The sequence below is a fragment of the Cygnus olor genome, chromosome 1 (assembly GCF_009769625.2).
Source record: "Cygnus olor isolate bCygOlo1 chromosome 1, bCygOlo1.pri.v2, whole genome shotgun sequence".
Classification (NCBI taxonomy): domain Eukaryota; kingdom Metazoa; phylum Chordata; class Aves; order Anseriformes; family Anatidae; genus Cygnus; species Cygnus olor.
In genome coordinates, this window is record NC_049169.1 from 61,308,032 (window position 1) to 61,324,573 (window position 16,542).

The 16,542-nt window shown below is 38.8% G+C and overlaps 1 protein-coding gene across 2 annotated transcripts in view; it reads right to left on the reverse strand.

Annotated features, from left to right (window-relative positions):
• The window catches only part of BRAF (B-Raf proto-oncogene, serine/threonine kinase), an 82,889-nt gene that overhangs the window by 33,056 nt on the left and 33,291 nt on the right, over window positions 1-16,542 (reverse strand). For both annotated transcript variants that reach the window (XM_040561025.1, XM_040561037.1), the window contains exons 4-7: window positions 7,962-8,065; window positions 7,121-7,223; window positions 5,727-5,875; window positions 4,513-4,632 (exon numbers count right to left, since the gene is read on the reverse strand). In XM_040561025.1, coding sequence (XP_040416959.1) covers window positions 4,513-4,632; window positions 5,727-5,875; window positions 7,121-7,223; window positions 7,962-8,065 — 476 coding nt within the window. The remainder of the gene's footprint in view (window positions 1-4,512; window positions 4,633-5,726; window positions 5,876-7,120; window positions 7,224-7,961; window positions 8,066-16,542) is intronic.

Consider the following 16,542-nt stretch of genomic DNA (forward strand, 5'->3'; position numbering starts at 1 on the left):
TTACACTTTGTCAACCATAGCAAATGCCAACGTGTCCACAGACTTACTATTCTGCAAAACTAGGTCCACTGGAAAATGGATGGTAACTCGAAAGTGCCCACACACTACTTCATGTATAACATCTTTATAGTGTCATATACAGTACCCCCCCTGTATTTCAGAACTTGCAATGATACAACTACAGGCTAGTATGCTTTACAAATACGAAAAAAATATAAGTTATCAATTTCCTTCAAATATATGAAAAGTCATATTGGTGAGTTAAGAGCTGGTCTACTCAGGAAAGATTTTTTTTCGAAAGAGGTTTGTTTAGGCTTCAAGATTTTTGTTAGAATTTTTGTTTTGCTGTAGTTAGGCAAAGACCTAAGCAGAAAATTCACATTCGTACAATTACAGTTATAGTGTATATGCCACTTAAGAGTAAAAGTATATCTCAGTTAGCCACAGGGCTCAGCACCCTGTTCACCTGGTAGACTGCATACTCATCAGAATCTATCACAAGCCAAAATGCATGTCAGACTACAACAGCTTTTTTTTTCTCCTTTTTGCACATATACCACAGTACAATTGGATTTATTTTTTTTACTACTACTGTTATTGAGGAGCACAGTACACTTCCATTTTCAGACAATTTCTAAGAACTGTTAAGGATCTGGGATAAAATGTTATTTCAGCTGCATTAGCAACTAGTCATCCCAAAAGCACCATAGGACAGATCTTCAACACTCATAACTTCATATGGATTAGTGTATTTTTTATACCATGGTAAATGTTTTCCTGCATGTCAGTTTGTAGGTGTAAATGAGGATTATCACAATAGTATGCATTCATACTTGTCTTTTGGCTCTGATGAGCGCTTTGCAATGCTTTTGTAAAACTTCTGACAGCTTCATATATGAGGGGCTATTGAGAGGACCTCTGTGGCTGTCATTACTCCTCCCAGTCAGGTCTCAGTCCACTGCCATGTTTTTGCAAATCAAGTTTGGGGGAACAATAGGTTTCCCCCACCTTTTGTACAGAATAAAGAGGAATTGTCTAAGGATGCTGATACCAGGCCTTTTTTGCTCATCAAGATGGCATACCGAAGTGGGTATCATAAGAAGTCTGTTAACGTTTGTATGCAGTGGCTTGGAAAAGGTCTGGTGCCAGAATTTTTAGGAAAAAAGTTAATCGTTGTTTTATGCAATAAAACAAGTATATTTAAAATGGTGTTGTAGCACTAAATGCAATCTTGTAAGAATGCATCTTTGTTTCATCAGCTATTCAGAACCTTTTCTAGACATTTAAATGTCTTCAGCTGAGGCAGAACGATCAGTGAACATTTGGAAGACAGAAAGGAAAGCAGAGGTGTTTAATCATAGGTTAGAGCCTGCTCTAAGGCAGGGGCTGGCAAGCTTCCAAGAATGGTGCACCAGACAGTCCCTCTTCCTTCCTCAAATATAGAAGATCAAGCATGAAATGTTGTTTTTTAGTAAGCCAAGATCTTGCTAATTGCTTGCTAGCAGTATCCTACCTCAAGCAAAGCCGAGGCTTCCAGCTTTTATCAAGTCCAATCTGCCTCTGTGCTACTCAAGTCTGACCCTATTCCACCCCTACCCCCAGTCCCCAGGGTGCTCACCCTGACATAATATCTGCCTCATGAGTTTGCTGAGTTTTGCCCAATATCTGAGAGAATAGATGGAAGCAGAAAAAGAAAACTTCATAATATTCTGAAGAGCTAACCTCTCTCCTTTTCATATATCTGTAAGATCCGGTGAACTGTGTTCAGAGAAACGTGGTACTCATGTTTTACAAGCACAGATGCAGAAGAAATTTTATAATAGTGCAATGAATGAAATGAATACAATGTATTATATACAGTTTATGTACTTCAATTTTATTACAAATGGCTACTAGTAGGGAGACCTACACTTTAATAATTCTTTCCAGTTAAGTCCAGACTACAGCTGACTACTTCTGCACAACATGATGGTGCAAACTGAGAGAACTAAACTGGGACTGAGAGCTAATGTGAAAGCTGGACACATTTTAATAAGGGGTTCAGAAATGTGCAAGTCAAGACCACATGCGCTTCCCTTGGGGTGGAACATCTGGACAAACTGCCTCTTGCTTACAGTTGAAAGAACGCAAGGCTACAGGACTGGATTGCTTTAGGATGTTACACGTGAGCAAAGTGCAACAAAGTTTTTCAGCACATTTATCAGCTTTTGCACCATGTCCAATGTACTCTTCCTTTCCGTCCCTTTCTCTTTGCAACTTCATCTGACCATTTCTCAGCATGTCATACACGCCTTTGCTCTTGAGCTTGTCTTGCAACACGAACTCTTCCTTTCTTTGGACACTTTGCCTGCAGCTGGCATCCCTTCACAAGGCTAAAGATGAAGAAGGATGTTTGCCTTCTCTTTCCTCAGGTTTACCAAAGAATTAGTGACATCCCTTCCTCTGTGGGCTGTGCCATGCAAGATGCTAGGAGAAGAGAGAAATTAAAGGAGTAGTTATTAAACTAATAACAGTGTTAATAAAGCACTAGTTTTTCATATTTTCAATCCCATTGCCCAACTCTAAATAACTTCATTCCTTTACTCTCTTCTCAGTCAAAATAACCTGAAATGTCAAACTTTTTGATTCCAGTTGGGCTGCTGCCCCATATTGTAGCAATACCCTTTAACAAAACCATGTCTAAATACGACTGCACAACTTTGTAACGTGCATACTGCTTATTAACACCAGCTCATAATCATAAAACATTTTCAAAATAAACAGACCTCTGAAGGCATGCAGCATGCCTTTTTGTTCACTTATTTAACAATGAAGTATACAGCAAGGGAAAAAAGCAAAAAGGTAGAAAGCTAGAAACGTTTTACAGCTCCTGCAACCACAACTATTTATGGATGCAACATTTAGAAGAAGCTCTTTAACCTCAACAGGCAAGTATATTTAACTTCACATGTATTAAAATAACATTATAAACCTTAAGGCATTAACCAGCTTTTGTTTCATAGTTTTTCCTTTTAGTATTCATTTCACAAAACTACGATTGCCTGAAGTACTACTGTGTGTATCAATTAATATAATTCATCCTGTTGTGTCCTCATGAACTAGTAACAAGTCATGATTGTGAGGGCAGAGGCAACTGAGAAGTAGGAAAATATATAAAACATATTAGGATCAGGGATATAGGGCCTTTTGGCCTTCACAGGTGTTTAACACATTTGTTATGAACAAGCTTCCTCACAGACTAATAATTCTGGCTTGGTTTTAGTTTCAACTCTATTATGATGGCACCAGAGCCTGCTTAGCTCACCAGGCTACAGCAGCAGGCTTGTCCACAATCTGCTGCACTAACATCTACAGCATATGAAGGCAATATCCCTTACCTGGAAGAGACACTTCCAAAACTTGGCTCAAACTGCACAAATTAAAGCCAGTAAGAATATTGTCTCTCTTTGTACTTACCAAATGAGGTTCCCTCTGCAGCACTGCCAATCTGTTTCCTGGGAGGTATCATATTTGATCTTTCATAAATAGTCTTGATTGTTCAGGGAATTTTTCTTCCAATCAAAGTCCACAGGTGCCAGTGTGGCTTTCTGCTGTGTTCTTTAGTCTGGACAAAACGCTCAGTATTCCAAGACAGCCTCTGCCAAATTCAGTTCATCTCCACACAGTATGCACATGTCCTAGGAGCATTTTCCTGAAGGCTTTTGCCATTGGTGTTTTAACAAATTTGCATCAGGATACTTGACTTTGACACACATCCTTGAACTATTCTTTCCTGGAGATTTATTCAGCTATCTAGTGTTGGTTGTCTGATCTCTTAGCAGGAACATAATCTAAACATGGTCCATTATCTCTTCACAGAGAAAGATCCAGAATCTTTGTTGGAAATACAGGGGATGAAGGCCACGGTCAATTTTTAAGAAGTCTAATTTTACAAAAGGGATTGGCAACAGCTGTTCTTGGTATATCCCAAGATCTAAATAGGAGGAAGAGAGCTCATCCGGAGGACACTAAAGTCATGCGTGAGAAAAGCTCCTAAAGCAGTATTATGAACCTGGAATTGCCATCTATTCACACCAATCTTATACTGTGAATCAACTTGTTCTGTGTGGCTTACTCTGAAACAGAAGTATGTCACTGCAACGCAAATACATCATAGCTTGATACCACCTCATCACAAATTCTTTTAGTTTGTAACTGGTTTGCTTTGACTTTAAGTATAAAATCTTTCCAGTTTAGACCAGGTCTGAACTACCATAATGAAGAAATCAGTTTAACAGGTAAAGCCCCAGTTCTAAAGACACTTATGCACATGCTTAACTTAGATTCATTATTAATGTATGCCATTCATGTGAATGGAAACATTCACTTCTTTGAAGTTAAGCACATGTGGATATATTTGCATGACAAGCTAGATTACAAAAATGTAGAGAGGGTTGCAAAGCAGTACTTTGAGTGTTTCTAAACATACAGTACTGAAATATATGTTATTAAACAGCAGGAATAAGGTCATACCCAACAGAATCTGAGGGGGGCACTGAAGGGTACGATCCAGATGCTGGGGTGGTCTCTCCTAAGGAGGCCTCCTCCTGCGGTATGGGGTGATGTTCAAAGAACTTGGAGACAAACAGCAAACTGTGAGGCAAGAACAAAACAAAAACAACCTAACTCGTGCAAAACCCAGAAGCTTCACAACACTCAGATTAAGAAAAACAAAAACACATACAAACTCAGCACTGATTAATTTATAAGTTTTAAAATAAAGCCTATGCTAACACATTAACCTGTAAGATTTGTTAGAAGTATTATTTACTTGAGAAAGGATCAAAAGATCATGCCTTAAACATACCTTTGCAGAAAATAACCCTTTAATCTGTTATTTGAAATTTTAAACAACTGGTCCCTCAAGAATACACAACAAATACCTATACATTGAGTACAGGAACTTATGTGAATATTTGCACTGATGTAATGCCAAAATCAAATCACAAATGGGTAAAAGTACGTTATCCATACGCCTTGAGCACATCCTCTAAAGGTGCCCAAGGCAACTGCTATAAATACCAATGTAAGCAAGAGTTAAATTCATTCTTGCAGGAAAAACTAGCATTAAGTGATTCCTTATATAAAAGCCTACTTAAGAGACTTAATAGCCTATGCTGAAACTTCTTTGTGTTGTGTGATCAAACTCACTACAGATTCTTAACCCACAGAGGCTTACATAAATCAACAGTTAAATTCAAGAACGCATGAATATTTAAGGCATGTTCTCTTATGTTTCTTATTTGTTAGTGGATTTATTTTCAAAACCAACTGCAGTTTGTCCATATTAAACTAGTGTCTCTTAACATTTTTTCAGGTTGAAGAGAGATCTACATCTAAACATTTAAACAAGGCCCTAGCCATCACATAATGAAGAACCAGTTTTGATTAAGAATTACATCTGTGAACAATGAGAAGTCTGTCTCATGCAGTCAAGTGCTCAGACACCCTATTCATGCTTCAAATAAAGGATTTCATAGTCCAGCAAAAAATAAAAAAACATGAACTGGTTGTCTGAACGCGCACAGTCAGAATATGAATTAAGGAGTCTCAGAAGAACAGCTGAGCTCTTATTTTTTTTCAGGCACCTACTCTGACTACCTGAACTGAAGATTTAACATAAGAAATCACTGCCAGCTGTAAGCTTAATAAAAGGCTCAACTTTAAAACAAACTGTGATTACTTACTCAAGTTGGTCATAGTTAACACACATCAGTGGCACTTCTGTACTACAGCGCTGGTGAAATTTATAGCCACATGTCTGACATCGGAATCCCTGGAAAAGCAGCTTTCGACAAAAGTCGCAGAACGCTAACGTGAAGAATGTTTTTCGTACCTAAGTTGTAAAAAAATAATCACAATTAAAGTCCTCCCGTAAGCCTAAGAAAGGCTATTTGCTTTCACCTCCCACAAATACACTTAAGACTTTTTTTGATGCTGGAGCTACAGTTTTATATATTGAACAGATTCATTAAAAAATGTCTTTTTTGAAATAGCCTTCATGCATTAAAATTATCTTTCAACTACTTATTTGAATTAGTACTTCAATAGCAGCAAAAAACAGCAGCAAATCTGAAGCAAAACAGCACGTTATGCTAGAGACAAATATTCAGAACATAGTTCGGATGCAACCTGTGACAACAAAAACTGCTGAAAGATTATCTCATCTCATTTTTCCAGGAGCCAAATTACATTTCTATCCAACACTCACAGGACTGGAAATACAAAATTGGCATTTATCTATGGCCCATTATTGAAAATAATTTAAAATTGCAAGAGGGTGAACATATAGTATCCCCACATTATAAGGGAAAAATCTTTAGTTTCATTTTCAAACTTAGCAATACTTGGCATAAAAATACATATTCTATTTACATTACTACATGTAATAATCAAAATTTTACAAGGATACACAAAAATGTTAAGCCTACCATACTTTCATCTAATTAGCCACAGCCAAACTAACTTGAATAAAATAGCTTAAGCAGCTCGCAAATATTTTTGCTTATTCATTGATTTACTTATTTAAGTAAAAAGGTGTTTCTTCTCAATATGACAAAACGTTATTTCCAGGATTCTGTGTGGAGCTGGAACAAGCTAGATGAATTCTGTTTAGCAGCTTCCATGTACTTTGTGCCTTATCAGGTCAAAACATATTTGTGCACTAGCATCACTGATGATGTCAGCGCTGCTCTGGGAATAGTTAGTTCATTAGTTAATTGCTGCTGCAGAGCCAGCAGGGAGGCCCAGAATACATTTTATAGATACAGCAATACAAAAATAGTAGATTATTATTACAGCTCTGCAATGCAGTGCTGATTTAAAACCACTACATTTATAGATTTTAGAGGGTATATTCCATCCAAATGTGAAAGTTTTAAGGGGGATCAAGTATCCTTTAACATCATTTATTTAAACTACAATTACACATAATTAATCTAAGCTATTGTGATTAAAAATGTCTTTTGCAACCCCCACCACATCCCACAGATACAAAATATTATTCGAAGTCATTAATTTGAATTTGAAAGCACGATGTCAACTTAACCCTACTCAGCATTTCATAAAAAATGGTACATACAAAATTGTGTGTCGTGAGTGGCACATTCTCCAGGACTTCCACGTGCAACTCCTCTCCTGTGAGCCAGGAAATGTCAGTGTCCCAGCCAATTGGCTTCTTCTCTCTGAAGTGTAAATAAGCCTCTCATTAGCACCAGCACACAAGCCCTTGCACGTCTCCTGCTGAAGATGTGAGATCAGGTAGATCTCTACACTATGGAGGCTTGCTACCTAGCCTCTAACTGCAGGAAACTTCAAAGGCAAGGCACTAAGCTCAGCACACACCAAGGACAGCACTTCTTCCCTGGACAAAGGGCATGAAAGAAATGCACTTCTTTCCCAACCAGCTTCAATAGTGGCCAACTCCTTGATTCCAGGGAGACATATATACTTTTCTGATCAAATAAAGTGTCTGTGAAACTACCTGTTCCATAAAAGTTCCAAAGAGACTGCTAATTTTGTGCGGTAAGATAATTTACCAACTTTTTAGCGTCAGAAACTCAATGTAAATTTTTTCACAGGAACTCTATATTCAATTAATATTGCATATAACAGGTCAAATAAAACCAAAAAGTTAAAGAAACCCATTTAATACTTGTTTAGTTACCAGAAATTTGAATAGAGTTTTGACAGCTTATAAGGACGTACTATTCTGGAAAACAATTTAATCACTACAAGAACAGGCGCAATACAGGAGTTTGCCATTCTTTTTAGACTAGTCCACAAGGCACAAATTGTCTTAGCATAAAGTATCATATCATTCTAAACTCTGAAAATAACTTCCATAATACTGGATAGAATTGGCCAAGCTGGGTAACCCCAAGAAGAAATTCTAAGAGTAAAAACCATGATGCAAACCATACCCATCTTGTATTCTGTAAACAGCACAGCATTCTGGAATAAGACCTCGCATCATCAGAGCTTTCTTTAGGCTGTCTCGGACTGTCACCCCGCATCTTGCCGGAACCTAGATGTCAAATATAAAAGAAAGGGATTAAAACAAGTTCCAATTCATCTCCTCAAACTGATGCAAACATTTTGACCCTTAAGTGCTAAAACCTACTTCTGTGACCCTTTACAGAACACTCAGTAAGAGTTTCTCAAATTTTTTTTTGTCCTGTAAAAAAATTAAACTGGTGAATAGTATATAAGCAATCTAGCCCAACTAGAAATGAGAACAAGCTCTACATTTCTACTAGTGTTTTGAATCAAATCTTGACACAACTCTGAGAGGTGACCTTCCAACTCTCCTCACCTTGAAGAAAGTGGAGATATAGCACACAGATAGCTAATAACTATGTATATCTATAAAAAAAACTTCAGGCCAGGCTGTAAGATTAAGTAGGGCAACATGCCAACTGAAATTAAAGTAGAAAAACTAACAGCTTGGACCACCCTCAAAAAAAATCATAATAAAATGTAAACATTTTATTTTTAAAATAGAAGATAAGCATGAAAACAAGATCAAGCAATCACCTGGATCAGGTAGACCATTTCTGACTAAGCTATATTTGCAACTCTACAGATATTTCCTACTTAAAAAACGTATTCCTCTCTTCTGTTTCACTATTTCAAAATATCTGCCAGGACTGAATGGAGATGCACACTAAAGCTAACCAAACAAAGAACTGGAAACTATGCGAAGTAAAGATATTTTTCTTGCTTCTACTCTATTCCTAGCTGCAGTTATCTTGTATAGGAATAGGTACATCACCTCTAAGCATACCTGCGATTTAACAATATTGAATCAAACCATAGAAAACAGAACAATACATAATCTGGTGATATAGTTGAGTATTACCCACTACTTCTAGAGCTACATACATACATGAAGACATGTAACACTTCAATTGGTATATGCACTAGGATGTTTCCTGTACTCATGCAGAGCACCTCATCCCAAGCACAACAAACCTGAATCAAAGGAAAACCCACAGACCTGACTAACCAAAAAAGCCTGTCTGAACACCTGAGACTCAATTATAGCTTATGAGAAGCCTAAGCCAGAGCCCTCAGTAGCCAAAAGAAGGCTCTTAATCAGCTTCAGCTGGCTTTGGATCAGAGCCTAGTTTTTGCTCCTTGCACTTAAATTTCCATGGGTATTTAGGTGCCCTATGTCCTACTTAAGGTTGACAGTGAAAAGTAGCAGCCTATTTCGAGTAGCTTTGTGAATACCATTTGAGGTTATGCTATATATACTGCATTTCTAGAATTCAGGCATATGCTTTCTCAGAACAGACACATTAAAGGAATATTTTGCTTCACAAGCTTCCTCCCATTAATACGAAAACACTCCTTACAGGGTGTTTGGGCATTCCATCTGATCAACACGTACACTTTTAAAAGAGAACTTCTATTAATCCCTTGGAAAAACTGTCCTTTAACTTACTGCTTTATGATCTTCATATTCAACCTCAACTGACTGTGCTTTATGCATGTGATTAATAAAAAGATGTATTATGAAGTAACCTAAGTAACTTCTTCCCATCCTCAAAGTTAACGTTGTGGCTTTCAATCACTTGTAGAAGTAGGTCACTCCTCCAGCATAAAACATCCGTAGCAGTTACTAAGAGCCAGTGTAACAGGGAGCCTGGGAACACCTATTACTGTCAATGTTGTCAACAAATTTTCCATTTTAAGCAACAGAGGACTGGGTTTTACGTCTCTACCAACCTAACCGTTCACACTGAAATTGTTTGTAACATATTTCTCCCTGCCTCCAAAGTACATATTTACAAATACAGAATAAATATTTTTCACTAAAATCTCTAAGGATTTCAGATGTGTACTCCAGCCTCCCACATGACGGGTCCAACCATGAACCATCTCTAAAAAACAAATAAATGAGCGTTCTGCAGCTCAAGGCTGTTTTCCCTGTAAGTACATCACGTGCTGGATCGAGGTAGAAGCCCCACAGGAATGTCAGGTCTAACTTTCCAGCAACATCAAACACTTCAGTATCGATAAGTGGTGGAAGATGAAATACTGGGAGGGTGACAAACCAACTAGGGGGAAAAGGGGACTGAATATATAGGGAAGTGGCTGATCATGAAAGAGAAATGGAAGATGGAGGCAGGACAAAGTTAAACTGGCCAGGAAAAGCACATGTACACTGGGAGATGGGATTGCCATCAGTAGGTTGGTGGGAAAAAACAAATAGGAAGGAGGAAAGGCTGACTGAACAGCTAAATCCAAAAGGGTTGTTAGGCATTGGACTGGGCTGCCCAGGGAAGTGGTTGAGTCACCATCCCTGGAGGTCTTGAAAAGACGTTTAGATGTAGAGCTTAGTGATACGGTTTAGTGGAGGACTTGTTAGTGTTAGGTCAGAGGTTGGACTCGGTGATCTTGGAGGTCTCTTCCAACCTAGACGATTCTGTGAAATGAAGCAGAGGACAGGAAACAAAGATGAGATGAACTACCAAGTAGGGGAGAACTGGTTCAAACAGCTGGGGAAACACAGAGCACTACAGAAAAAGCAGTTTTCATGCTGTGATTAAAAGAAAAGACAACTCAGTCCGGATAAGGAGCATCAAGTGGAAAAAGGACTGCCTAAGAGAGGTATTAGAAATGAGTGTAGAGATGGGGAAGAGATTCCAGCTGAGGCAGAAAACCTCAAGGCAGTATTAGAAAAAAACAGGGTAGTAAAATCAAGACTGGGTAAGGAGATGGTGCAGCACAAAGAGGAAAAGCCAAGCAGCGGGAAGGTGACTAACATTTAAAGAGATGAAGAAGAGAAAATGGGAAGGAGTCTTCTGCTCTTTGGAAGACATTTTCTTCCTCTGGCACTGATCTTACATCAAGGACAACAGCATGCTTCAGCACCTTATGAAGCAAAAGACTGCACTGGGAACCTAAAGGTTCCACTGCTATCAATAGATTACACTGATGCCACTTCATGTAACTTTTTTTTTTTTTTAAATTCAGTTGAAAACAAGACCTATGAAGTTACAGACTTACTTTTAGGAGATCACTGAAGTCAGAAAAGCAAGCTCTCAAAATTTAGGAAGTATCAGAATGAAGGTTACCCACAGCCAAATAAGTGCAATAGGATTATCAAAAAAATGTGCATTAAGTATCTCCCTCACCTATCTTTCACTGTTTCTCAGTATTACTGCCCCAAGTTCCTTTCATTAACTTCTGAACCGTATTTATGCAACTTGTAATCAGAAACATGGCCAGAACATTTGTTCTCTTCACTGCCATTTGCAACAAGCTCCAGCTAACAAACAGCGAAGTGTTTTGATTCCTCTTAAACCCATCAGGATCCTGAATCAGCGTAACATTTAGAACATTCTCTAACAGAACTCACGAGCAAAGAAACAGAAGGCTGAAGAACTAGAATAAATTCCTCTGGTATTGATTAATCACTTTCCCAGATTGGTACAGTGCGGTCCATCACCATCTGTGCATGGAGCCCTTCAGCCCCCTCCTCCAGTCCATACTAGAGCTTGTTGTAAAGGAGAAATCTCTCCCTGCAAAGAAATCACATCTAAGCCTCTCTTTCTCCCCCATCCTCTTCTCACACCCAAATTGTGGCAAAGGTGAAGAAAAATCTCGCTCCAAGAACATGATTCGGAAAGTGACTCGATTTTAAGAAAGCAACAAAAAGGATTTCTTCAGCTGATGGATGGGCTCCCCAGAGCAGCTTCTGAGCTGCCCCACAGCAAGGGGGTTGCCCCATGCCAACAGCAACCAAAGGGGTTTCATCAGTTCTGCCGAGAGATTTGACAGGCTTCCCACAGAGCGCTTTAACCAAATCACATACACGTTTTTTGATCCCATGAGAGTTTCTGATCTGCTCCAATATATATTCCCTTATTACTGTAATCCAGTAAATCAAGCATTGTACTTTATTGCATCAACAAATGTTCAATATTATTATGTCCATCCATTATATTTTTATCCCTTTATTTTGTAACTAGGAGAAGCTAAACATTTCACAGTAGTTATCACTTACAAAAATTCACACTACTAATTGGGGGATCTGCTTCCAAATTCTAACTGCTGAGGGTTTTCTAAGTTACTCACACACCTAGTACTTGTAAATCAGGAAAGGTTTAGTTTTTTAGAAAAGTTTGAATAGTTGATCCAGCAAACAACTTTCAAAAAAAACCAAGAGCAACATGGGCTACACAAAGCTAAGAAATGGCACAGCAGCTGCCCACGTAGACTGCAAGATGTGTTAAGCAGATAGCTTAATAATATAGCAGAGAGAGTAACCTACTTGTGCATCTTGCATCAGGCGAGCAGTGATTCAGGAAGACACCAAAACACACGCTCGACTTTGCAAACGTGAAATCCCAAGGAAACGAATGAAAATTATTCCAGTGCCTCCAAAAATTCTCAAGCCAGTCTTACCATCTAAACAGTCTAAAAATAACTATCGCACCATTTCCTCATTTCTTTTATCCATGTAAACCATTTCTATGGACAGAAAAGTATTTATAGAATCATAGAATAGTTTGGGTTGGAAAGGACCTTCAAGCCCAGCCAATTCCACCCCCCTGCCGTGGGCAGGGACACCTCCCACCAGCCCAGGTTGCCCAAAGCCCCATCCAACCTGGCCTCGAACACCTTCAGAACATTTCCCCCTTGTCCCACCGCTACACTCCCTGACCAAGAGTCCCTCCCCAGCTTTCCTGTAGCACCCTATAGGTACTGAAAGGCCCCTATAAGGTTCCCCTGGAGCCCTCTCTTCTCCAGGCTGAACAACCCCAACTCCCTCAGCCTGTCTTCGTAAGAGAGGTGCTCCAGCCCCTTGATTGTCTTTGTGGCCCTCCTCTGGACTTGTTCTTCCATGTCCCTCTTGTGCTGGGGGTCCCAGAGCTGATACATGTTTAAGACTGCAGCCACAAGCATTTAAGCAATGCCTAATTTATTTCTGTAAATCGGGTCATTCCTGATTCAGTAAGAAATTCAGGCCTGCATCCTTAAATAACTCTTACATCACTTTTCTAACATCAGAGCGCAAACTTATGGCAAAATCTCAGTAAGTTAAAAATGCTTCCTTACACTAATGCAGTTTCCAATGTTTTATAGCAACAAAAAGACCGAAGGGGCTGACAAGCACTTCAAAATCAATGTAAAGGTATTCTCCTAAAGTGGGGAAGCTGGACAGCTCTGAATATCTAGCATTACAATTCTCATAACCAGTTAGCCAATTCATTTTTCTTCCCCTCAGCCTAGCACTGTAGTTCAGTTAGCTCTTGTCAAGCGTTATGTATTAATTTACCTTAGAGCTTCAGAAAAATTCTCAATAATCAGAGCACTGGACACAATAGCTAGAATATTTCATGCATGGTTTTGAAATATCACTTCAAAGTACTTGTTTACTTACTTCACCTTAAAGGATCATGCTTTATTTTCCCTGGTGCCCATCTATATGACTAAAAATGCCAACCATGTGCTCACGGAATTCAACTGTGTTGGGGGAGAAATAAACCAAACTGCTTTTCTGTCAAATAAATAAAAATCCAAGCTTGAGATCACCATTTAATTTTCTCATCTTATATATGACGATACTGAACATGACAACATCTATAAAATGAAAAACATGGCTTTCAGGCACCTGTCCTGGACTTCAGGGCATGATGCTCTAACTAACTTCTACAGAAAAAACAGTTTTTATTCTTAAATGTATTAAGTAGATAAGACAAATGGGAGACAACTGCGTTGCACTGAAGGCTGTTTCCAAGGCAAATTGAACAGAACTTACCCATTTTACAAAGCTGTTACCATTCCATCAAACACATCCCATTTAACTTGGGGACATCTGTTACCAGCACCCGCATTGCTAATGCCATTAAAAAGTACTCATTTGTAGAACACAGTGGACTGATACATATCACAGAAATATTTGAACAGGAGTACGCCGTCCCTGGACCACACTGGAGCAAACCTAGTATGTTTACTCAACAGCAGCCTTCAACAATCAATTGTTAAAGCTTTTGAAGGGTAGATCCCAAACTGTGTTCAGAGGAACACTTGCTATAAGATCACAGCAGATTCATAGCAGACAGCTGGATCACCATCTTAAAAGCTAGGGCTGGATGCCAATGCCAGACGTTGTGAAGGCTGATAGTGACCCACTAATAAAGAAGTTTGGAAAATAGGGGGGTTAGACTTCAGACAAGAGAAATGCTCATCTAGGAAAATATCCATAGCTGCAGTATGAGAATCAAACTCATAGAACTTGAGGTTTCTGTTGATGAAATGATGAAAAAATCAGCTCAAACCCCAAACTTCTAATGCATCTCTGTTTAAGTTACAAAATAGTTTAATTAAATCTTTCTGACAGGTCAGGCCCTGAGTCTGCTTGGCGTAATACCCTGTCTCAGACAATCACACCCTAAATACTTTAAAGATAATGGCAAGAAATTGTACCATGAAGGGCTTAGAATTCACATCCTTTTCTAAAAGGATTGTAAGTGATCCTAAAAACAAGTATATTCACATCCAGGTAGTATACACTTTCTCTAGAAATATTAAAGCTTTGGTTGATTAGTTTGCTTAGATGACACAAGAGGCCATGTGTCTAAGCATGATTTACCAGACATGGAACTGAAATATTTGTGATTATTTTCAGATTTGTGATCTTCATTCCGTTTCACTAAGTCCCTGCCTACTACATTATAAGCTAAGATAAACATTCCAAACAGTATTTTCTGTACCATTGACTTACTTTGTACAGACAGACTTCCCGTCTCTTAAAGTATGAAATCTTAATTCCATAACTGGCCTTTCATTCAACAGTCACTGCACTCGCTTAGCGATCCGTACTTGAGGAACACCCTTAAAAAGCCACGATCAATGTTGCATAAGGCACTTCAGATGACAAGCCATTGATTTTATAATGGCAAGCTTTCCATATCGTTTGTCTTTGCAATCTAAGACTGCTTGTCAATAAAATTGAAGAGGATTAAATTATTTGCCTCCTAACACATACTACTTTGAATTTATCCAACAGTCTATTTTATTTGGTGGGTTAACCCCAGCAGGCAGCTAAGTAACACAGCTGCTTGCTCACCGATCCCAGGTGGGATGGGGGAACAGAACTGGAAGGGTAAAAGCGAGAAAACTCATGGGTCAAGATAAAGACAGTTTAACTAAAGTGAAAGAAATAAAACAACCAACTTTTCCCCCAAATGATACAGAAGCAATCACCCACCATAAGCAGATCGATACCTAGTCAGTCCCTGAGCAACAGCCACTTTGGAAAAACTCCTCCCAGTTCTATTGCAGAGCATATTATATGGCATGGAACATCTCTTCAGTCAATTTGCATCAGCTGTCCCAGCCATGTCCTCTTCCAGGCTCTTGCCCACCTCCAGCCTACTTGCTATGGGGGCAGAGCAGGAAACAGGGAAGATGGCCTGAGCACTGTGCAAGCACCACTCAGCAATAGCTGAAGCATCCATGTGTTCCCAAGGGTGTTTTGGCCACCAGCATCAAGCACAGCACTGTATAGGCTGCTGTGAAGAAAATCAACTCCATCCCAGCTAGACCAAGTGAAGTCTGCTATTGTACCTTGCTTCCTTGCACACCTTGAAGGAGCATTCTTCAGGCTTTCTTAGATATGAAGGACTTACTCATGCTGTCTGTGGAGTCCATTTCATTGTACAACTTCTCTTTTGCAATAAAAGTTTTGTTTGCTTATTAACACTCTGAAGGAGAAATCTTCCATGGTTAAATTTCTTCCCAATGAAAATTGCCTACTTAGTCTCTCATTTGATTTTGCCTTTCAGCAATAGGATAGGTAGGACAGTAGTACTCCCTGATGATACAACAATTAAAGAGGAAAAAAACAAACCAGTGAAGTTTACTTGAAAGTCAGTGATTCATTCTACCAGTTACTTCATATAATGCATAAAATGCCAAAGTGTTCAGATACATTCAGAAAGCACTCATTGACACAGGCTACATAAACTCCATTTTTGGAGCATTTGATATGGCATGGGAATTTGTAATTGTTTTTGATTAGAAGAACCTAATCACATTAAACCAGGTGTGTAATTAAAAGGAAGAAACTAGTTATTCAGCTGCCTGAACATCCCCTCTCTGAATTTTCTTTATACTTGACAGGTGAAACTGGTAGGACAGCTTGAATGCCTCTAGAAACCCAGTGCTTACAACTCTAACCTTGAGGCACAAACTCATCCCATGAACTGCAGAAAGTAAGATGAAAATCTTAAGTCAAAAGCAGCGTACTGAATAGCAGATTTACAAACATAACATTTGAAGGAATCCAGTTGTGCATGCATGATGAATTAATTTATGCTAAGAATTCAGGTAGGGTAAAAATATCTGATTCTTCCAGTCTTCATGACTGCAGAGAAGACCACATGATTGCTTTTCTAATTAAAAGGAAGATGTACTAATTAACAAAGGTGTGACAGGAGTAAGAAACCTGAATTGTCCCCATGCACAGCATACAGAAGCTAAACA